The 24,934-nt window shown below is 29.4% G+C and overlaps 3 protein-coding genes across 8 annotated transcripts; 1 reads left to right on the top strand and 2 right to left on the bottom strand.

Moving 5' to 3' along the window:
* Positions 1 to 2: 2 nt before the first annotated feature.
* On the bottom strand, positions 3 to 3,156 carry LOC137834924 (GTP 3',8-cyclase; the record flags this gene model as incomplete). The annotated part of the gene is made up of 5 exons (XM_090302345.1): positions 3 to 194; positions 461 to 529; positions 1,851 to 2,042; positions 2,137 to 2,304; positions 2,500 to 3,156. Coding segments are annotated over 5 exons (1,170 nt in total), but the record flags the coding sequence as incomplete, so codon positions are not given.
* Positions 3,157 to 6,986: 3,830 nt separating this feature from the next.
* CNX2 (cofactor of nitrate reductase and xanthine dehydrogenase 2) lies at positions 6,987 to 11,229 on the top strand. 6 transcript variants are annotated; one of them, XR_016520812.1, is made up of 7 exons: positions 6,987 to 7,250; positions 7,856 to 8,479; positions 8,675 to 8,847; positions 8,937 to 9,128; positions 10,437 to 10,505; positions 10,774 to 10,858; positions 10,965 to 11,229. XR_016520812.1 is itself a non-coding variant. In XM_068643164.2 (7 exons), the coding sequence occupies exons 2-6, from the start codon at positions 8,012 to 8,014 to the stop codon at positions 10,855 to 10,857; spliced, it is 981 nt and encodes a 326-aa protein (XP_068499265.1). In that variant the 5' UTR covers positions 6,987 to 7,408; positions 7,859 to 8,011; the 3' UTR covers position 10,858; positions 10,965 to 11,229. The 6 variants fall into 6 exon arrangements, 3 of the variants coding, with proteins under 3 accessions (XP_068499265.1, XP_068499262.1, XP_068499263.1); XR_016520813.1 differs by having other exon boundaries at positions 7,859 to 8,479; XM_068643164.2 differs by having other exon boundaries at positions 6,987 to 7,408; positions 7,859 to 8,479; positions 8,675 to 8,842.
* Positions 11,230 to 15,399: 4,170 nt separating this feature from the next.
* Positions 15,400 to 16,152, bottom strand: LOC137836220 (VQ motif-containing protein 17). The gene has a single exon (XM_068645063.2). It carries the CDS (start codon positions 16,018 to 16,020, stop codon positions 15,562 to 15,564), a length of 459 nt encoding a protein of 152 aa, XP_068501164.2. The 5' UTR covers positions 16,021 to 16,152; the 3' UTR covers positions 15,400 to 15,561.
* Positions 16,153 to 24,934: the final 8,782 nt, after the last annotated feature.

The raw sequence follows: 24,934 nt of genomic DNA on the forward strand, positions 1-24,934 counted from the left end.
TACCTGAAATAGAGACAAATTATGATGTGCCTCACTAAATTGTAAAATAAATATTTTAGAGATTGAATGGAGAACATTTACAGGCAAAAAGAAAGAAAGAAGAAGAGACCTTATCCACCAATATGTATCATAGGCCTATTTGCAGTCTTTGCTATGTCAAACATGCCAGCATGTGAAGCTTTCTTCTTCTTCACCTAGAACAAAGGAAAGACACCATTAAGAAATAGTACAAGAATCTCTAACTAACTACTTGTAAGTTAGGTTGTGGGGTGTTGTCCCTTGCTATGCTTCTCTTATTCCTAAAGTATATCTTTTTTATTCTACCAAGTTAAATTAAAATAGCAGTGAGTGAAATTCTATTGCAGGATCATCATATTAAAAAGTGATAAATTCTGGTAAAGAAATAAAAAAATTATAACACATTTGAGATTTAGCCATAATAATCAGAAAAAGTGTGTACCGCTGCTCCTATTATCTCCCCAAGTTCATGATCCTTTGCACCACATCTCAAGGGATCTCTTAAGCTAACCTGAAACACGACCCATCTAAGAAAATCAAAAAAATCTTTTGGTGAAGCTACACATTAGAAATGCTCTATATATTTTATGATATGTTTTATTGTCCCCGACCGATGTCAACATCCATACATACATCAAGCACCTTTAACTTGAACATAATAATAGTATAGATAACATCCGTAATGACCAGAATGTCTTGTAATAGGGAAAATGCTCATCAGTTTCATCATGGAATAATTTAAGAAATGATTAAGAAATCAAAAGAATGATGATAGTACATTAGTGCATCTAAAAAAAACAATTACAAGTCATCAACTAAATACAATATCAAATGAAATAGCATGTGCAAGAAGGGGCAAGGTAGTGCATGTTCAATCCCAAAATTTGTATGTGGTAGAGCCATATTTCTCCTAGTGCGTATCAAATTTTCCATTTACTAACAAATATCTAACAAATATCTAGATTCGCTACAGGAATCCACTTTCTGCAGGGCACTTCTATATTCGTAAACAGATATTTAGAGTTATGTTTTTCTATTATGAGTTCATCAGATAGTTTCCCTTTTTCCCATTATCGAGCATGTAACTAATCAAGAATTCAGAACTGACAGTAGACATCACAGTTTCAAAGTTCATATCTGATGCTGCCCATTCTTTATCCCTTTACTCTATTAAGCCACTGATGATCACTCCCAGAAGTAAACAACTCCAAGAACCATGCCCAACAATTGAAACAGCTAACTACAAGGAATCAGACACTCTCTTTACAAAACCAGACCAGACTGCTAAAAGTTTGCATAGAAAGTCTTGATTTTACTTTGCCAAAAAAAAGTATAGGCCATAAATACCAATTCCTTAATCCCGAGTGTTTCCCCCTCATCACCTAATTATCCAATTCAAGTACCCGTACATTTAGAAGACCTGCAATTAATATGATCTATGATACTCCATAAATGGAAACATAAAGGTGGTGTTTCCGTGTCAAATACTGATGCTTGTACATTCATATCAATTTTTGAAAGTAAATCATGATAATCTTTCTTCGCCGGTATTATCCATCTATATAAAATACTTTTCAACATTTGTTAACGAATCCAAAACATAGCATATCCTAAATTTCAAAAAGATTTTCCTATTCTTGTAGTTGTATGTACTCATGTCGTACTAAGCATCCAGACTTCACATATTATCATCAACTCTAAAGTAACAGATTCACCAAAAACATTGAGTATTCAAATATAAGTGACATCACAGATTTTAGCCCAATTACCATCACCAGATTTAGGGAACAAGCATAATATACTGAACTTTGACGATTTTGAATATAACTTACCTCGGCAGGGCCGAATAAACAGACTTTAAAGTTCCCATCAGCAAGTAGTCGCAATCTATTGCAACCAGCACAAAAATGCTCAGTCATTGATGTGATAAACGAAACTCTACCTTCATGCCCATCTATTGTGAAATTCTTGGCTGTATCTGTAGGGTGATCCTGAACTCTTTTTAAGCTTGGAAACTGTTTCACCTGTTTGGTAATGATGATTATAAAGGGTATCTAGTATAAGAGAACAACAAAATGTAGTATGAAAGTTAGGTCTCCAGTCTGAATTCTACCTTACCACTGTATCCAACATTTCTGAGTAGGGTACAAGTTTCTTGACATTCCAAACATTTCCATCAAAAGGCATGAACTCTATAAAGCGAATATCAATTGGCTTTTCACGGGTCAACTCAACAAAGTCACAGATTTCATCATCATTGAATCCACGCATTACAACACAATTGACCTGAAAGGCAAGAGAAACATAAAAGATACCTTAAAATGCATCCATCAGTGACTTGAAATTTACCAGAGGGTAGGCACCCTTGTTGTAAAAATCATTTGATTAACTTAATGAATTTGGACAAAAAGGAAGCTGTTCATGGGGAGGTGATCAATGAGAAACACTTGCAAAAAGTAATGATATGCAACCAAGAAATACCTTAACTGGATTAAATCCGAGGTCTATGGCAGCATTAATTGAATTCATTACTTTTTCATGCCCTTTGCGTCTGGTCAAAAACTCAAACTTTGCAGGTACCAAAGTGTCTAAACTAATGTTGACAGAAGTAAGCCCACAATCTTTCAGCTTTGGAAGTTTTCTCGTTAGAGCAATACCATTGGTAGTCATAGACAATGTTCTCAGTCCCTTCAAGTTTGATAATTCCAAACATATATCTTCAATATCCTTTCTAACAGTTGGTTCCCCACCCGTCAGACGTATTTTAGTTACCCCGGAGCTTACAAACAGATTTGCCAACCGCAGAATCTCAGTACCTGTTAAAAGTTGAGGGCTAGGAGTGAGTTCCACACCTTCTGCAGGCATACAATACTGACACCTTAAATTGCACCTCTCTGTTAAAGATATTCTCAAGTATGTGTGAAGCCTTCCAAATGAATCTACCAACATATCAGAGATGGAATGATCCTTTGGCAGATCTTCAGATACCGAAGCAAAAGATGAAGTAGCCAAAGCTCTTGTTGCATATTCATTCAAGTGTCCACCGAACAAAGCTTGACGAGTACTACTGGCAGCACAGTACGAACCCACATCACAATTCAACTGCTTCAAGAAAATTTGTGTCACAAGCCAGCCACATTTTCATAAACAAAATTTGAAGAATGTTTAAAGTTTGGATTAGGGATGAAAATTAATTTTGTATTATAGTTGAAGAATGAAAAAGGATATTTATATTAATTTCTATGTGTAAGAAGTATTTTGTAAGACATTAGTGAGAACAGATGACGTTAATGATTCTGTCTTATGAGGAACGAAGTTTAGTCTAAATTTGACTATTTGTTTAACATGATTTTTTTTTAGTTTTTAGGAACTAAAAATATATTTAATTTTAATTTTTTTTAATGAGTGGTGTTTAACTCTATTAAAAGTTATGAATTATTTATTTAATATTATTAATGTTGTTATTAATATGATTGTTTAACTCTATTAAGTTATGAATTATTTATTTAATATTATTAATGTTGTTATTAATATGGTTAATGTTTTTATTAATATGATTAATTTTTTTATTAGTATTATTAATGTTATTATTAATATTAATATTATTACTAAAATTGTTAATATTATTATCATTGTTATTATTATCATTATTATTAATATTAATATTATTATCATTATTGATAATAAAAACAACATAATAATAATATTGTTATTATTATTAATAATGATAATAATAATAACATTAAAATAATAATAATATTACTAAATAAACAATTCATAGTTTATTAGAGTTAAATATGGATAATTAAAAAACTTAGAGTTAAATATGTTTTTAATATTTTAACTTTGATATGATAAAAAGTCATGTTGATTAGAAGAAATAAACAAAGTCAAACTTTTTGTTGATGTGGAACTTTGTTTGCCACATGACAACATTGTTAATGTCATTTGCTTATGAGGATGTCATACATGACTTTTCAAAGTGCAAAGATTTAGTAACTACAATTTCAGTGAGGAACAAAATCCAATTTTGTATCAAAGTTTAGGGTACACAATATTTTTTTACTTGAGAACTAGATTCATCATAGCATAATGCTAGTGTGATCTCTCTTATTCTTAAACTTAGATGTGATGATAATTTGAAGACTTTATATTTATTGTTGTGGTTAACTTTAAATTTAAGATTATTTTTAAAATTTCCACTAAAAAACTTGGGGTCATTGCTAAATGTAATATTTCAATTTATCAAAATGGTTTTGTCAGGAGTTACCGGATTAAAGATCGTATTTGTATTACTTCTAAATTAATACACATTCTACCTAAACAAGTTTCAGATTAAATATCGTATTTTTATTACTTCTAAATCAATACACATTCTACCTAAACAAGTTCATGAAGGTAATTTGGCTATAAAAATTGACATAAAAAAACCTTTGACACTATTAATTAGAATTTCTTGATCAAAGTCTTTCACCAATTTAGTTTTCATTCTACCTTTTGTAATTGGATTGTTTATATTCTACATTCGGTCTTTCCAATCCATTTGAGTTATGTCTTCTTTAAATTCAAATAGGGGGACCCTATCTCCCATCTCCTTTTTTGCTTGGCTAAAGAGGTTTTAAACACAAATATTCAATAGCTCATCCAATGCAATAAGGTGTTTTGCATGGCTAGTCCAAAGGGTAATAATGCTCCTTCCCATGTTACGTATGTTGATGATGTTTTTATCTTTTGCAAGGTTAATAATTGAAACCTTATAAATCTTATGCAATTTTTACATGATTATGAGTTGCATTCTAAGTAATGGCTTGCATTATGAGCAATGGCTTAATCTTACGAGAAGTCAATTTTACACTTGCTTTCAATAGAAGAATTATGTCCAGTTGGGTTTTGGTAAAGGTTTTTTACCCTTCATATATTTAGGTGTAACCATTTGTTCTGAAACTCTTAGATTTAATTACCTACAACCTTTGGCAGATAAAGTCAGACTTAAATTGACCTTTTGGAAAGGTAAAATGCTTAGCATAATGGGTTGAATTCAATTAGTAAATATGACTATAGTTGGTATTCTTGGTTACAAATTCAAATTAATAGGTGGTCGGTTGCCCTTAAGGATTTTGATAGATGGACAAAAAACAGGTGACATTAATAAGCATGACTTAGTTAATAATTAATTGGAAGTATATCCGTCTCCAAAAGAATGATGGGGGCTTCAAGTCATTAATATACAAGAAGATAATAAGGCATATTTACTTTGCTTGACTTAGGACTTTTTCTATAGCAGTAGGCCTTGGACGATTTCCATGAGATTCAGTTTCTTGAAGAATAAGTATTGTAAACTTGATATTTACAAATCATGATCAATTTAGCTTGGTGTTTCAAATTTCTATGCTCTTATTTTGGAAAACACATATTGGACATTAATTACTAGAAGCATAGTTAGTTTTCTCATTGTTTTTCTTTTTGGTAGATCTTTCCACTACCTTTATCACTTTGTTTAAGCCTTCGCTTAAACCTTCTTATCATCCTTGATATTTCCTCATCAGTTGAGTTGTCATACTCAACTTCAGAAGTATTGTCTTCCTCCTCTAGAGCTTTCTAAGCTCCAGTTTCATTTTGTTTGAGTTGGGTCTGTTTGGAGGTTGACTTTGCGTGAAGACCTTGGTCAGATGATGTTGATACTTTCTTCTACTCATGATCTTGGAGATGCATCTCATTCACTCTCAATATTCCTAGAAGCCAATCCCACATTAGCTTTTTTAGATCATGAGCCCCTGCAATGACCACTGTTTTAGGTTCCCACACCTTTGGCATGTTTTCCAACAAGTTTAGGTTGATCTAAGCCTTAGAGAAGCTATATCTAAGAGTTTATAGACCATTTAAAAGAACTTTCATTCTTCCAAACATGTCATTCATAGTCTCACCATCCATCATGGTGAAAGACTTGAATTGTGGCATGAGAGTTACAATTTTCTTAACTAAATGTATTTTCATCAAGGAGTCTCATATCTCATTGGCTAACTTTAACTTGCAAATCTTTTTATATTTATTTTTAGATAACGCACAAATTAAAGTGTACCTTGCTTTGTTGTTGAGTTGCATTTGGTTTAACTCAACTTGTCCCCAGTCTTCTGATGACTATTTTACGGCAAGTGTATCATGTCAGAAGTAATAAATTTACTCCTAAGGACCATATTAATAAAAAATATTAACCATATTAATAAAAAAATTAATCATATTAATAAAAACATTAACCATATTAATAACAACATTAATAATATTAAATAAATAATTCATAACTTAATAGAGTTAAACAATCATATTAATAACAACATTAATAATATTAAATAAATAATTCATAACGTTTAATAGAGTTAAACACCACTCATTAAAAAAAAATTAAAGTTAAATATATTTTTAGTTCCTAAAAACTAAAAAAAAATCATGTTAAACAAATAGTCAAATTTAGACTAAACTTCGTTCCTCATAAGACAAAATCATTAACATCATCTGTTCTCACTAATATCTTACAAAATACTTCTTACATATAGAAATTAATATAAATATCCTTTTTCATTCTTCAACTATAATACAAAATTAATTTTTATCCCTAATTCAAACTTTAAACATTCTCTACACTTATAATATAAAAATATTTGGAATGTTAATTTGTGTGAAATGATGTCTACTATGATTACTTCCATGAAATATAAACTCAAATTTTAACATAACATCTATTCAAATCATTTTCATACTACACAAATAACTTAGTAATCTAAAATTTAAACTAAAAAACAAAAATTATACGTTAAAAAATCTGGAAAAGATAATCGGTGGTGGATATTTAAAACTGGAACCAACTAATCCTTGGGAAAAATGTGTTGGGGCCATATGGCCTTTAGAAAAATATATTTTAATCGTGTGTGGATAGAATATAATATATTACAATGGTGTCTCGGCACTTTGCACTCTCGGGTATCTCTGTCTCATTGTCTGTCACCTCACCCTTCACAACCAACACCACCACATCTCAAAACTCTCTCTTCCCTTCTATAGATACATATGTTACCAGTCTTTGCTGTCCCAGAAAAAAATTTAAATAAAGTAAAAACTTTTCCAATCCCCAACTCATTATTTTGTCCAAATTCATCGTTTCAGCGTCAACCATGAGGCGCCACTTATCAAAATTCTTTCACAGCCCAATTGGGTTTAACCTATCAAATTCCTTTCCGGTGAGACCCCCCTCTCTCTCTCTCTTTCAGTTTGTTTTAGCTTATTCTTTTGGTGATGTAACTGCTCAATCAAGTTGGTTGTGATGGATTGAAAAAATTGATGTTTTGTGACACACACATGAAGTTAACTGAATCGTCCATGCCATGTTCAATTTCAGGTATAAACTTATGATTCCCCTGTTCTATGAGGATCATGGAAAAATTCATCACTGTACTTCAATTCAGTTTTTTTTTTAATAATATGCTCACTTCAGTGATTAAATATAGTAATACCCATTTACATGCAGAAGAGTACTGATTAAATCTAGATTCATGCTGTGTGTTAATCTGGAGTGTGGCGGTTCTGATGTATGTCCAAATTCAGTAATAAACTTGTAATCCCCCGGTTCTACCAAGAAAAATGCAAAATCAATCACTTAGTTTGTGCCGTTTCAATATAAATTGAGTTTTTACGGTATGCGTACTTGAAGGATTAAATATTGATACCCAGATGGTTTTTTGTTGTTGTGTAAGAATTTAGTTAATCTGGGGTTTGGTGGAGCTAATGTGTGTTCAAATTTTGTTTATGAAAATGTGGCTGGCTTGTGACACAAATTTTCTTGAAGCAGTTGAATTGTGATGTGGGTTCGTACTGTGCTGCCAGTAGTACTCGTCAAGCTTTGTTCGGTGGACACTTGAATGAATATGCAACAAGAGCTTTGGCTACTTCATCTTTTGCTTCGGTATCTGAAGATCTGCCAAAGGATCATTCCATCTCTGATATGTTGGTAGATTCATTTGGAAGGCTTCACACATACTTGAGAATATCTTTAACAGAGAGGTGCAATTTAAGGTGTCAGTATTGTATGCCTGCAGAAGGTGTGGAACTCACTCCTAGCCCTCAACTTTTAACAGGTACTGAGATTCTGCGGTTGGCAAATCTGTTTGTAAGCTCCGGGGTAACTAAAATACGTCTGACGGGTGGGGAACCAACTGTTAGAAAGGATATTGAAGATATATGTTTGGAATTATCAAACTTGAAGGGACTGAGAACATTGTCTATGACTACCAATGGTATTGCTCTAACGAGAAAACTTCCAAAGCTGAAAGATTGTGGGCTTACTTCTGTCAACATTAGTTTAGACACTTTGGTACCTGCAAAGTTTGAGTTTTTGACCAGACGCAAAGGGCATGAAAAAGTAATGAATTCAATTAATGCTGCCATAGACCTCGGATTTAATCCAGTTAAGGTATTTCTTGGTTGCATATCATTACTTTTTGCAAGTGTTTCTCATTGATCACCTCCCCATGAACAGCTTCCTTTTTGTCCAAATTCATTAAGTTAATCAAATGATTTTTACAACAAGGGTGCCTACCCTCTGGTAAATTTCAAGTCACTGATGGATGCATTTTAAGGTATCTTTTATGTTTCTCTTGCCTTTCAGGTCAATTGTGTTGTAATGCGTGGATTCAATGATGATGAAATCTGTGACTTTGTTGAGTTGACCCGTGAAAAGCCAATTGATATTCGCTTTATAGAGTTCATGCCTTTTGATGGAAATGTTTGGAATGTCAAGAAACTTGTACCCTACTCAGAAATGTTGGATACAGTGGTAAGGTAGAATTCAGACTGGAGACCTAACTTTCATACTACATTTTGTTGTTCTCTTATACTAGATACCCTTTATAATCATCATTACCAAACAGGTGAAACAGTTTCCAAGCTTAAAAAGAGTTCAGGATCACCCTACAGATACAGCCAAGAATTTCACAATAGATGGGCATGAAGGTAGAGTTTCGTTTATCACATCAATGACTGAGCATTTTTGTGCTGGTTGCAATAGATTGCGACTACTTGCTGATGGGAACTTTAAAGTCTGTTTATTCGGCCCTGCCGAGGTAAGTTATATTCAAAATCGTCAAAGTTCAGTATATTATGCTTGTTCCCTAAATCTGGTGATGGTAATTGGGCTAAAATCTGTGATGTCACTTATATTTGAATACTCAATGTTTTTGGTGAATCTGTTACTTTAGAGTTGATGATAATATGTGAAGTCTGGATGCTTAGTACGACATGAGTACATACAACTACAAGAATAGGAAAATCTTTTTGAAATTTAGGATATGCTATGTTTTGGATTCGTTAACAAATGTTGAAAAGTATTTTATATAGATGGATAATACCGGCGAAGAAAGATTATCATGATTTACTTTCAAAAATTGATATGAATGTACAAGCATCAGTATTTGACACGGAAACACCACCTTTATGTTTCCATTTATGGAGTATCATAGATCATATTAATTGCTGGTCTTCTAAATGTACGGGTACTTGAATTGGATAATTAGGTGATGAGGGGGAAACACTCGGGATTAAGGAATTGGTATTTATTGCCTATACTTTTTTTTGGCAAGTAAAATCAAGACTTTCTATGCAAACTTTTAGCAGTCTGGTCTGGTTTTGTAAAGAGAGTGTCTGATTCCTTGTAGTTAGCTGTTTCAATTGCTGGGCATGGTTCTTGGAGTTGTTTACTTCTGGGAGTGATCATCAGTGGCTTAATAGAGTAAAGGGATAAAGAATGGGCAGCATCAGATATGAACTTTGAAACTGTGATGTCTACTGTCAGTTCTGAATTCTTGATTAGTTACATGCTCGATAACGGGAAAAAGGGAAACTATCTGATGAACTCATAATAGAAAAGCATAACTTTAAATATCTGTTTACGAATATAGAAGTGTCCTTCAGAAAGTGGATTCCTGTAGAGAATCTAGATATTTGTTAGTAAATGGAAGATTTGATACGCACTAGGAGAAATATGGCTCTACCACATACAAATTTTGGGATTGAACATGCACTACCTTGACCCTTCTTGCACATGCTATTTCATTTGATATTGTATTTAGTTGATGACTTGTAATTGTTTTTTTTAGATGCACTCATGTACTATCATCATTCTTTTGAATTCTTAATCATTTCTTAAATTATTCCATGATGAAACTGATGAACATTTTCCCTATTACAAGACATTCTGGTCATTACGGATGTTATCTATACTATTATTATGTTCAAGTTAAAGGTGCTTGATGTATGTATGGATGTTGACATCCTCGGGGACAATAAAACATATCATAAAATATATAGAGCATTTCTAATGTGTAGCTTCACCAAAATATTTTTTTGATTTTCTTAGATGGGTCGTTTTTCAGGTTAGCTTAAGAGATCCCTTGAGATGTGGTGCAAAGGATCATGAACTTGGGGAGATAATAGGAGCAGCGGTACACACTTTTTCTGATTATTATTGCTAAATCTCAAATGTGTTATAATTTTTTTATTTCTTTACCAGAATTTATCAATTTTTAATATGATGATCCTGCAATAGAATTTCACTCACTGCTATTTTAATTTAACTTGGTAGAATAAAAAAGATATACTTTAAGAATAAGAGAAGCATAGCAAGGGACAGCACACCCCAAAACCTAACTTACAAGTAGTTAGTTAGAGATTCTTGTACTATTTCTTAATGTTGTCTTTCCTTTGTTCTAGGTGAAGAAGAAGAAAGCTTCACATGCTGGCATGTTTGACATAGCAAAGACTGCAAATAGGCCTATGATACATATTGGTGGATAAGGTCTCTTCTTCTTTCTTTCTTTTTGCCTGTAAATGTTCTCCATTCAATCTCTAAAATATTTATTTTACAATTTAGTGAGGCACATCATAATTTGTCTCTATTTCAGGTATCATACAGAGATAAAATTACTTGCATAGCAGGCAACCAGAGTAGTCCCAGCCAAGAGCACCCTGAATTGAGTATTATCTGTGATCTTCATTGATAGTCAATATCACTACATGTTGGGTGATAAATCTTCATTGATAGCCACATATATATCTTTGGGTAGAATCCACTGTTGTTGTATCAGTAATAAGGCAGCTTTGGGCTTAAATTTTCTGATCATGTGTAACTCTTTCTCCATTGGCTTATGATTTTTGGGTCGTGTTTTACTCTTTCTCCATTGGTTTATGCTTTTGGGCTGATAGAATGGAAGAAGTTGTTGAAAGTGTGTTGTTCAAATCAAATTCCATAAAGAGAGGAAACAGAAAAAGTCAAAAGAAGATTAACCTTGTTCATTGCAGTATCATCCCTTTTTTTTAATTAAAATAATGACACTCAAGACACCCAATCAGATTTGGGATATTTGAAGCAAAAGTACAATGGAAATGAAAAGCTGAAAGGGATGCAAGCACTAATCTTCATCAGAGGATTTGATATGCAAACATTGAAGATTAAATACTTCAACCAGCTTCTTGGCATTATGTATAAGAATCTTTGGTACTGAATTTTCAAATGTTAGAATTGTTAAAAAAATTTGAAGCCGTAATTGTGTTCTTGGATAACTCAAGAGAGCATCATTTTTGTAAAATTGTTGAACACACTACATGCACAACAAAGAACATTGGAGGCTTGAGGCAAGACAGATCTACAAAAGGAGTTTTTCAAGACAAGAACTTCAACAGGTAGAAAATGTAACAAAAACAACAATACAAGTATCGTTTCACTTAGTTTCTATGACAAGAAAAATAATCGTTTACACAAGTGTTATAAAGCTCATATGTTAAATGTTATAAGTGTCATCAATTAGTACATATAAAAGAGATATGCAAGTCCATAACATCAACACAAAATTGTCAAGGTTATGATGATAAACTAGAAGAAGAATAACTCTTTGCAACATCATATTTTATAATTAATAAAATGTTGACTTATAGATAATGGTCGCACAAACCATAAGACTCTCATTAAGGATGACAAAGCGGGATAAATCAACCCGCGATCTGCTAAGAAAAATGTGGGACAAACTGTCTATTTCAACCCGCTAGCCCGCTCCAGATAATCCGCAACATGCGGACCAAGTGTGGGACGGGGCAAGCTAGCTCACATAACTCGCATATTTTAAATTTTTTTTATGCACTCCCATATATTTGATATTATTTTTTAATATTTAATAATGTTTTTTTTGTCTTTTTAAAATGCATAGATTAGTTTGATTTTAATACTCATCAAATATTAAATGTAGTAGTCAGACCTTAGTTTTTTTTTATAATAAAATTTAAATATAGTATTATATATATATATATTATTTTTCATTAGAATAGTAATAATGTGTCTATATGTATTACCTTAAAAAATATATATATTTAATGAAATGTTTTATTTGTCAATTTATTAGTTTCGTTGAAATTCAAATTTCACTAAAATTCAAAACATCATTATAATTTTTTTTACCCATATCTTATTATGCATGTGTCATGAGAATAATACTATGAGACCATTTACCTAATTCATCTAAATAAGAAAAAAAATAACTTAGTAAACAAAAAATAAATTTATTCAAAATTTATATTTTATTACTTTTTAAAAAAATACCTTATGTGGGTCAGCAGCCCACAGGCCTACAAGCTAACTGCATGCGGGCAGACCAATAAAAGCAACCTACATATTTTATGCGGGGCGGGCCAAGTGCGGACGAGTTGGCCCGCATTGCCATCTCTACCGTAATTGAGTTCTTTAAGAAGAGTAAGAACTACCGTTAATAACATATAATCCTTTTGTAAATAGAAATATATTAGATGAACGGGTTGGATAGAAATAAAACCGTCTATCATAAAAATATTTTGTTATCTAATTTGTTTTGAGGAGGTTAGTTATTTGTATACAAATCTTATGCAGAGATCTTCAGAGGCAAGCCTCTACACTACAACAGAATGCAAGAAAATCATTAAACATAAACCAATTTTAAAGACAAAATATAATTAGTTGTTATATTGATTAAATTAGAGACCATTTTAGAAACTAAAAAAAAATGGTTTCTAATTAGTTTTTATTATTATTAAATAGTTTCTAAATTGGTATCTAATTAGTGACCAAAATTTTTGCTACCAAATTTAGAATCTAAATAATTGGTAGTTAAAACCTTGGTAGCTAATTAGATACTAATTTAGAAACTAATTTTAAAACCATTTTTTTTTATCTCTAAATTTGGTTTCTATTTGATAATTTTTCTTGTAGTAGTAATAATAGGCGAGTTTCCGACTTACTCTAATAATTTTTTTTTAAAAGGTGTAAAATGTAAATTTACAAATTTACTCTTATCTTTAAAATTATTTGAATAATGAAATATGAGGTTTTTTTTGTGTAGATTTCAGTCAATTAAAATTTTGTAAATTATTTATGGTATTGTTGAATAATTATTTTTGAAAAAAAATATTAGTTACTTAACATTGTCAGAACATGGAAAGTTGTCATAAAAAATAATAATATCTAAGCATATACAAATTTACAGTTACATTTAAAATAATTTAACAAAAAATATTTATTTATTTATGTATTTTATTTATTTATAATTAAAATATTAATTTTGAAATTGTGTAGGAAGTAACTTTGGAAAAAATATACACTATATGTAAGTTTGTCAGAAAATACAAAATTATCTTAAAATAATTGTGTTTACGTTAAAAATATAATTTTGATATTCATAATTGTAAAAAAATTTAGATGGAAAATTATCTATGTACAAATTTTAAATTGTTAGATAGAAATAAATAATTTAAATGTTCATATTTTTATAAAATATAATTAGAAAATAATTTTTTATTAAATTTAAATAATATTATTAATTGTATAATAGTTTTTTATAATAATAATGAATTCAATATTTACACGTATTATTGATTTTTTAATCATTTTCACACAAAAAAAGAAACACAAATCCAACAACATGCAACATATATCATGAGGATAATCCATTATGTCTCATTTATAACATACTACATAATTAAATATGTCTTAGTGGATAATCGATTATAACTCATTTATAACATACTACATAATCAATTATAATAATCAATTATGTCTCATTTATAACATATTACATAATCGACTATGCATTCAAAATCTTTGATTTACCAATTATGTATTCAAAACCTTTAGTTAGTCGATTATGCATGCAAAAAAATTATTGGATGATCGATTATTACTTTCAAAAATCATAGTTTAGTGAATGCAATTGAGGACAATGAAGTAAAACAATTTGTGTCTACATGACTTTCCTTAAGGATATATCTGCGGTTGAAAGAAGAAACAAAATCTTCACTCACTATCTTTTCCATCGTCGCACACTCCCTCACACATAAATCCAAACAATAATCATTCGCGTTCTTCCTTCGTCGTAAACAACACACATGTGGAAGCAAACACAACATTAGTGTCTAAATGATATTTCTTTCGCTTTCAAAGTCTAAAGTTGTTTATTTGAATAGTCTTCATAAAATAAAATAAAATGTTACGAGATAAAAGTGTTTGATAAAATGGTGGATAAGAATCTTATTGGGGGTAAAATAGTCACTTCATAAAATGGTTAATAAAGACAACGAGTAGATGGCAAAAAAAAAAGTGAAACTAAGAAGTAACTGATTGGGAAAGAATTCATGCGATGAGGTTGTTTTAAGGAGCAATAGTATTAGGGGGTGAATCAATTTTAGAATTGTCTCTCTCTGCCCTTTGCGCATTTTTTCACTCCAATATCTTTATCAGCCATTATTTACTCTAGTGAATGTTTTTTTATTCTTCGTTATAAGAGATTCGTGATGAACATTTTCATTAAAATTAAACAGATACTTTTTTCCATCATCCTCTCTAACTTGACTGAGTTATAACAAAAAACTGTCAGATCTCCATTGTACTGTGAGCATGTCAAAGACACTTGTTGATTACTCCAATATTGTCAAAGCTCGAATTATAATTTTGCTTCAAATGGAGTCAATTGGTATAATTTTTTGCCAGCAAAAGTGCATATATCCCTTATGATCCACTGGGAATGATTAATTCCAAGAAGGAAAACACAATATTCTAGAGAAAAAAATGGCTGAACCAGCTAAAATTGGTATGTGAAAGACCTATACCAACGGAAAGAGACGCAATAAGAAAACTATTATGCACACAACAAAATTTTATAATAGCATGTGGTGTTGATGAATATTCACTGTAATCCTTGAACATCAAAAGGACTAAATAAAATCAATACATCAACAACACATGCAGTTCTACAATTATGAAACATCAGTTCTTCATCGACTCATTTTCATTTTCTTTTCAAAAATAAATAAATAAAATACTTCAGGATGATCAAACTCTTATACAGACATTTAAAAGATGTCTCAACCCTTATAAAGAGACTTCAGGAATATTCCAACCATTATACAGACACTTCAGAGAAGTTCCAACCCTTATACAGAACAACAAGTATTCAGACAAGAACAATATATCAAAACCTGTCCTTAATCTTGATTCACTTCAGGCGTAGTGCTTAACTCTTCCAGCAGACAATCAAATTCTGAGAACCCATCAAGGAAGCCACTGAACTTCTTGTTTAACTTTGATCTCCATAGATCATCTTGAGCTTCTTCCTCTTCATGTTCATCTTTTACCCTTATCCCATTTTGCAGACTCAGAAACTCCTCTTCATCCTGAATGATCAAGGCCTCCTTCGGGTGTGAATCCATGGGATCTTTGGTTAGTGAAGTTTTGGAGTTGCTTCTACCTCTCCCTTCTTCTGGCTTTCCTGTGAGTCTTTGAACTAACTCTCTAAAATTAGCAGCATCAATTTCAATTATTTCAGGAGCAAATATATGAACTATCCTAATCTCTGACTTGAACTTTGAGATGACATGTGAGTCTCTGTTAACTCCTAGCTTTGAGGATAGTGAGCTTGGAGAAGAAGTGTGTAGCTTTGTCATATCTTCTTGGTAACACTGATAGAAAGTTGCAGTGTAGTGGTTGATTCTGAATGTTGAAACAAGAGTGGAAAAAAATAATGGAAGTATATCCTGCAAGAAAACAAGGTGCAGATTCTCAAGTTTACTTGAAGATGTCTTTTGGCAACTAAGATTGGACATAACATCTAACCAAATTTATTGTCAATAAAATAATAAAGTGAGAAACACATTAATGGCTCTTCCTACTCTCACATGTTATTTTCTTCTTCATTATTTAATGTTTCTGTGCATTGACATTGACAGTTATAACAAACAAATATGAGAGACATGTCCATAGGTTATTTGCCCTATTGCATTCAATTTCATTTTCTTATGATAGGTCTAATACTTCCACGTTATTTAAGAATTAAAATAAAAAAATTATTGAAATATATTTTCTTTTTCTGAAATATATTTCAAAAATAAAATTACGATTAAATTTCAAATTCCAAAACCGATATCGAAAGGTTAAAATAAATCTTATTTTGTCACATGTCAAAGCAATCACTAAACCAAATCCAATCCCTTAGTTCATCATTTCAGCTCAGTTTCCTAATTTATAGCCTCAAAACCATTTAAAACCATTTAAAAATATTTTATATTTATTATTTTTAATGCTTATAGTCTTTGTTTTTACTAATTTAGCCATGATAGATTTTATTGTATTGATTGACAGTCTATATCAAGACCTTAGAGTATTTCGACTAAATAAACAATATTATTACAATCAATCGGTCCCTCGGTTTAGCAGGTAAAACCTGCAATAAAGATAATTACGGAGAAAATTTAACAATTTCTTAAGAACGTGATTAAAACAACATTGAACCTAGAATGATTTTCTTATATAAAAGATCATGATAAAAATTATAAATAGACTGATACTCTTAATTAAGGTGAAAATAATGAATATTTAACCCTTGTTACACGTTTATAACATACAACCACATCAAACTTGAACGTCAGAATGTTTCTACAACTACCATACTTCAAACCGAAAAAATACTAAAAACTAATCTAAGATCTTTGATGAAGAGTGTCATTCATCAAAAGATATTCAATTATATATAGTTCTTCCAAACAAAATCAAATATCATACACTTTATGTCCTTTAAAAATTAATTTTCAAATGACTTTTTTTTTTATATTGTAAGTCTTGAGGTATATCCATTTAGCTCCTAAATGAGCAATTTAAGCATCACTACGTTGTCTATTAGGGCACCAATCTAATATTCATTTAATAGGAATTTTTATCAAATAAATAAATTTATGTTTTTTATAAAAAAATAAAAATAAAAATTTCAGAAATGTCCATATTTTTATATAAGTTCCAACAACCTCACAATATTACTGGGACTTGCACTACACAACGTTTTTAGTGAATGATATTATACAACTATTGAAGACTGCTTCTTCTCTGGTATGATTATGATTGTTCGTGGTAATCATGACTCCATCATTGCAAAATAGTTAAGCTATTATATAACATTTAAATTCAATTTGGAACTTTGAGGTGTTAGCTTTATTTTTCAAAAGTAAATAATTATTGGCTAATTGTACTTTAAGAACATGATTCCTGTTGATCAAATAATCGATCACAAGGTGAACCTCATGTAGATGTTAGTATGTTTGATTTGACATTAAAATTTTAAGAATGTAACAACTTTTTTATTTAAATAAAATATTATTTTAATATGAATTGCATGAATAAGAGTTTTGTAAAATTTTAAAGTTAAAGAATGTTACCTGTTTAAGTAGCCCCCTTCGATGTTAAAAAATTCATATTTGAGAAACCCATATATATATATATATATATATATATATATATATATTAAGATAATAGTTTTATTAATGAAAAATTTCTTATAAAAGTCTTTCATATTTTAATACTTACAATTTTCACATTCTAAATAATTTAGATAGAAAATAAAAATTTTACTTAACCATAACAAAATTCAAATCTAAAAACTCTAAAAATATATTAAATAAACTTTCAAATAATAATGTAAGTCAAAATACGATATTATTAAAATTGACTGGAGTGACTCAAATACAACGTAAAATACTAATATTTTAAAAGTTAAAAAGTATAAAAATATTTTTAAATTTATTTTATGTTATATAAATATATATGTTAGGTTAAGTTCATTCTCACTACAATAGACTTAACTATAACGTTAAATTGACGCTAATAAAGTTTATTTAGTTAATTTTAAGGTGATGATAACTATTTTATATTTTTTTAATAAGTAAAAGTATTTGTTATATATAGTGTTATATTAGTGTTGGCTTAATTCATTAACTAAAATAAATATTTAAAACAATAAGGTTATCATCAACTTAACTAACACTAATAATATATTATTTAAGTTAGTATCGACAAGATCAATACTAGTTTATTTTTTTTTATTATTTATGAAGTTAACATCGATTAAGCTAATACTAATGTAATATATCTTTAATATTTATTAACTTAGTGTTGGTTAAGTATATACTAATATGTCCTTTGTACAATAGAGAGATTTCATTGGTGGGAAGGCTTTATGCACATTTTTGGCTTGTCTTACAAATTTGGTCATGTGAGTCTCAACATGGACATATGTATTACTGATAAGTGTCATTATTTAGTGAAATTTCATGCAAAAAGTTAGATATTTATTGATTTTAATTGTTGATTAAGCTATGACGTATATTTTGGAGTTATAAGATTAATAAAACTATTTAATCCCAACATTGGGTTTTTTTCATAAATTTAAGGAGAGATGAAGCAAAGGGATATACTATGAATAGAGATGTCACTTGATCCAAGCCCAATTAGGTTAAAAAGGGGTGTAAGGCGAAGAGAAAAGACAAGAAGGAAACCTTAGGAGGTAGCCGTCAAGGAGAAACATTCTAAATCTTCTTCTCTTGCTTTCAATAATCTTTTGGTGCATGTAAAGGCTACTATGAGTGAATAATTCCTTTCCTTTGGGATTGAATGTAATCGCTTCAAACTCCTATGTATTGAGATGATATTTATCTATAATATTTTGTTCTTATTTGATATTGTTATTTTCATTTTATGCTTAAAGCTAGAATTTTTATTCTTGATTTAGATCTTTGAAATTGTATGGGAAGTATTTCTAATGATCTGACCTAAATTTAAATACTTTATGTGTTTTAATACTAGGAATAAATTATAATATATCAAATACTTTATAACATCTTCTCTCAACAATAAGAAGTTTTCTACATAATTGAGGGATCAATGTTTAGGAGATAATCTTAATAATTTCATGTTTGAGGAATCAATGTGAGTGACTCTTTGTGTTGCATCAATATCAAATAAGTAAGAATGTTGTATGATTTTATTTACTAAAATAGAGACGAGTGAGAAAGATTAATTTCAATCCCAATTCTATCAATGAAATTCTCAAAATCATTTATTCTGCTTTTTATTTAAATTACAAGCACATTTTATTCAAACAATGTTTATATCTCTTGAATAAACTCATTGCACATATTTCAATATCTAGTGAGTTTTACACATTAAAATTTTAAGAGAAATGTTCCTTGTGTGGCGCTTATTAATGTGTCGCATTATACAGATAATTATGACAATTTTTTATAACCTCCATATTAAAATTGTCATAGCTGAAACGTTCTTTTGTAGTGATGGATTTGTTGAGTCTTAATCCATTGAGAAATCTCAAAATACAACAATACTTCCAAACAAGGATGATTGACTTACATAAGTATATTTACTTAACTCCATACATTGAAGGGTTGATTTTATAACTTGTATTTTAAGTTATGATAATTATATAACTAATTGTTTGTATGTTACATTGGTAGTGAATTATAATTATACCTAAAGATTATATAATAGTGTGATTTTGTTCATTTCAAAGAAAATCTTACCAAGAAATGAAAAAAAGTATTACCAGGATAAATTTGAAAATTTTCATTATAGTGAACAAGTATAATTGTATTCCAACTTACATATGTCTTTACTCTGATTAGAGTTATGACTAACACAAATATTTTAAATGGAAGGAGTATAACAAGATCATTGTAATTCAATTATCCTAAGGTTAGACAACTTTCGATACATACAATAATTATTTTATTTAAAAGTTTCATGAAAATAATTTTTGTCACTTATTTCTCATTTTAGTGTAATAGACAAGTTGATTCGTCTGAATGTGACTACTATATCATATACTAAAAGATAGTCAACATTTGAGGAGGTATTACCAACTCATGGACAAATGTATTACTAACACATTTCAACATTTGCTAAATTGTCTTTTACTTTTATAACTATTTCATAATAACCCCATTCAAATGTTTTAGGTCTTCAATGTTGAATTCCATTGTCCCAAGATGACATCCAACAAAGAGAACAATGTGCAACCTTCTTTCTCCAACATAGTTAGTGTAGTAAGCTTTATTTTATTATTTAACTAATTTTTATGTTACATTAAGTTTTTTATAACTTTTTTAAAATGTTAACTTATATTGTATGTGAATGTGGATTGGTATTTTTTTTTTTTTGCATTTTAAATTTTGGTTTGAAGATAAATTTAATTAAATTTTAAAAAATATCCAAAATTTATGTCAAACTATGTGCTAGCAAACATCAATTTTGGATCCTTTTTGCTCTTACCTATTATTATTCACGTTGGTCACTTTATGATTCAACATAAATACACATTTTTTTAAGTTGGATATTGTATCTAATATAAAATTACGTCTTTTGCATCTACATCAGACTCTTAATGTAATTAGTCTAAAATATCTAACGTAAAAATCCTTTTTTGTATGTGTATCGTCAGAGCCGAGTTAGCCACGTCACTCGATATTAGTAGCCGACCAACCGGATAAATTGGTTTCATTAATAGAAAATAAAGAGATACACGATAAATCAGGTAATATGCTACAAATTTGGTAAACATGCAATAAATCAGGTAATGTTGTGTTATTAAAGATACGTATAAGATACAACCCATAAACGAAATAGCCCACTATTAACACTATAAATAAGCATTGTTATACAGAGTACTTACTTAATCATCGGAGAACCTTTTGCAGGTTTACTCCCGACTGAGTACCAGAGAGTACGAAAAGAAAAAGAAGAAAGAACAACTGAAGAAGTATGCGAGACAATTATTCAAACCAGTAAGAACTACTATCTAAGTCTTATACAAAGACAATACGTTAATAAATGAGATAGATATACAGCTTAAAAAAAACTAAACTTATGGTGATGAAAATTCCTATAATGAAAAACTTTGAAATCAAAGTGGAGTAACTTCATCTGCTATATACTTAACTATTTCAAAGTTTAATATAGCTTGAATTACATTTTATAAAATAAAGTAAGAACTTTATAAAGTAATTTTGGTATTGTATGTAAGATGAAGGTGAGAGAAAAAGATTTTCCAAAGATCTCTTAGAAACTAGAATTGAGTAATGAGTGTTGAATAATAAGTTGGGGAAGAAAAGAAAAGGGAATGCAGAGTGAGTATCTTTCTCTGACAGAAGTGAAGATCACAAAGATAATACGGTGGCAGAAGGGTTCCTTCCTTCTCTGATAAGACTACCCACGGTGGTGGAGTGGTGGTCCCTCTTTCCATGCACGTGACTCTTAGTTCAAGCTTTTGTCAGACACGGTTAATAAGTACAATGCATTGGGTTTCGGTGGCGTCTCATATTCAGCCATGTCAATTTTGTCTTCTATATCTTATATCTTATGAAGGAACTATTTCATTCTTTTTTCCAATTTTTTCAACTATTATCTTTTTTTTATTATTCGTTAAAAATACTATAATAGTGGAATTGCTGTTACAGAGTCAAAAAGTGTAATTTTGATAATTTCAGGTTGAGTATGTCTCAGAAACGGTTAATAACGTCTGGTCCACAATTTGGGTAGGAGTGGTGAGCGAGTTGTGGAAGCATAGGAATAACCTTATTTTTAATAGAGGAGTGGGTATGCTTCTGAAGTTTTTTCTTTGGTACAAGTAAAGGTCTGGTTGTGGGTTTCTATTAACTGTAGGTCAGCCTCATTTTCCTTTTCTGACGACTGGTGTTTAGAATCTTTGGTTTGCATGAGGTTAATCTCCTGAGTTAGGCTTGTTTTGTAAGTCTGAAGGTTCTAGACCGGCACGTGTATAAAGGTTGAACCACCTCTGAAATGATTCCTATTTATTTATTTTTTATTGTCGAAAAAAAATAACAATGCATCACCCTTTTCGCTCTTCACAATCAGAATAATAATACTACCAATTTTTCAGAAGGAAATGAAAAAAAAAAAGTAAAAATGGAAAATTGTGATACTAGTGATTTATAAATATACAAGTTAAAAATATTTTTTATTAGTTTTATTTTAAGATTTTGTTGGGCATAGCTTTATCCTAGTTCAAAACAATCAGATATACTGTCTCAATTTTATGTCTACAATTTTTATATAGATTTTTCTTTCCAATACAGTTATGTACGTTTTAATCGACATATTTTTTAAAAGTTATTCATATGAGTAAGTCATACCATTATAAAAATTTTGTACATGAAATGAAATGTGTCACTATGATTTATTTTGCACGAGTTTTATCTATTTATTTGTTATATTTATTTAATTATTTAATTACTAAATTTATTTTAAAATAAATTAAAATTAAATATTGAACTTAACTAAATTTTGTAATATTTAATTACACTCGTGGAAAGTTATTGGATTATTTGATAAAAAAAATTTAACGCACAAGTCTTATTTAAGATAAAAATGATGTTTTTCATTTTGATATTTGGATATAAATATTTTTATATAGAAATAATAAATGTGAAATAAAAACTTAATATTGTCTAATTGGGAAATAAATAAGAGTAGTAGGTAATATTTTGGAAATTATAACAAAAATAAATAAATTAATAATATATAAATTAGTAATAATGCATAGATGATATCGAATTGTACGCGAATAGATGGGTGAATATTGAAGTTGCAAACATATTTGATGGACTAGAAAAAGTATCCAGTTGAAGAGGGAGGAAAATATTGTGTGTAAGGAAAAAAAAAATCAACAAATATAAACTGTGTCTATTTTATTATGTTTTTCTAAATCATTTACTAACTTCAATTATCAATTTTAATACCAACTCTCTGTGTTTATCTAAGCTAGTTATTAACTTGAATTGTTGACTCTTTATTAATAAGTTATTTACAAGATCAACTTTTTTTTTAATGGTATTGCTATTGCTTTTACCTATTTAGTTAAATAATTAATCACAATATATTTCGATGAATGAAAGTGAATTTCTCTTGTCAAATAAATAATCAAACCACTAGAAGATTAATAATAATTCAATATAATTCACTAGTTAAATTTTTTTAAAACTTTTCCAATATTTTTTACATTCTTCACGTGACTGAGTATATTTTTATGACTTTCCAACATCGAGAGCCAATATAGTGTCTTAACAAACCCATTTTAGTCACAACTTTTTTTCACGAATTGTTAGATTGTTTAATAGATAGAGACTTAAAAAGGATATCAACATTGTAGTTTTAGTTCACTTACAACTTAGACTACATCTAGTTCTCCCTTAGATAACACTTAAGAGGCTTCACTAATAAAAATACTTTCACTATAAATGAGTACATCAACCACTCGTGATTTTCACTTTTAATTTCCCCTTGATATTGAGAACACGAGTATTCTTTCTTTTCATTCCTATATACAAACAAGATGAGATGGTTGAAGAAATGTTTACTCTCAATCGGAGGACATGATAAATACTTCCTCTCATATGGATAACTTCACAAAGTGAAAAATTAAGAATTTTAGCACACTCCAAATAACACTACAAGAAAATTATTAAATAGAAATTAATTTTAAAGATCAAAATAATTAGTTACTATATTGATTAAATTATAGATCATTTTATAAAATAAAAAATTATTGGTATTTAAAGTAGTTTCTATTATTAATAAAATTATAAAGTAGTTTCTAAATTGGTATCTAACTATTAGCTACTAGGTTTTAGCTACTAACTACTTATATTCTAAATTAGTCTCTATTAGTATTTTAAAGACTAATTTATAATCTAAAATATTAATAGCTAAAACTTTGGTAGCTAATTTAGATACCAATTTAGAAACTATTTTATAATATTTTATTAATAATAGAAATCACATTAGATACTAATAATTTTTTTGTTTCTAAATTAGTATATAATTTAGTTAATATAGTGATTAATTATTTTTTGTCTTAAAATTGATTATTATTTAATGATTTTTTTATAGTGTAAATATAAATTACATGCAAGATAAACAGTTATAAACATTGTAGATGTTGTGTGTTTCTTTATGATGAACATCTATTAACTTCTCCTTTTATATATTATAAAAGGAGACAAGTATTATTGTATAATATTCACATATAAAACCTTTGTGTTTGATAACGTGAATATTCACATAATTTGTACATATGTTGCTTGTTGATTATAATCCAAGTATAAAAGGTTGTATTTCCTATTAAAATCCTCAAGTTGTAGATATGAAAGCAACTTAAGTATATTTGATAGATAGAATATCTTTGCTTATGTTTGTTTTTATATTTCCTGATTGATTTCCTGATCAATTAATTCCTTAAAATAATTATTTGAATGCTGCTAGAATTACATATTTTCTTATTTATAAATTAGTGTGTTGGACACTAGTTGTTTGTATTTAAGTTTATTCCAGCAAAGTCTTTCGTACCAAGTATATATTGTTTTTAAATAGAAAAAAAATGGTAAGACTTTGATTATGCGTCAGTAATGGATAATTTTATGTAAGATATGAACACTTAGAAGATTATGATGCATATAACTGTAATTCAGTTAAACAAAACATATGTTACAATTCATAGTGATTTAA

This window comes from Phaseolus vulgaris, chromosome 5 (genome assembly GCF_051622355.1).
Source record: "Phaseolus vulgaris cultivar YP4 chromosome 5, ASM5162235v1, whole genome shotgun sequence".
NCBI lineage: Eukaryota > Viridiplantae > Streptophyta > Magnoliopsida > Fabales > Fabaceae > Phaseolus > Phaseolus vulgaris.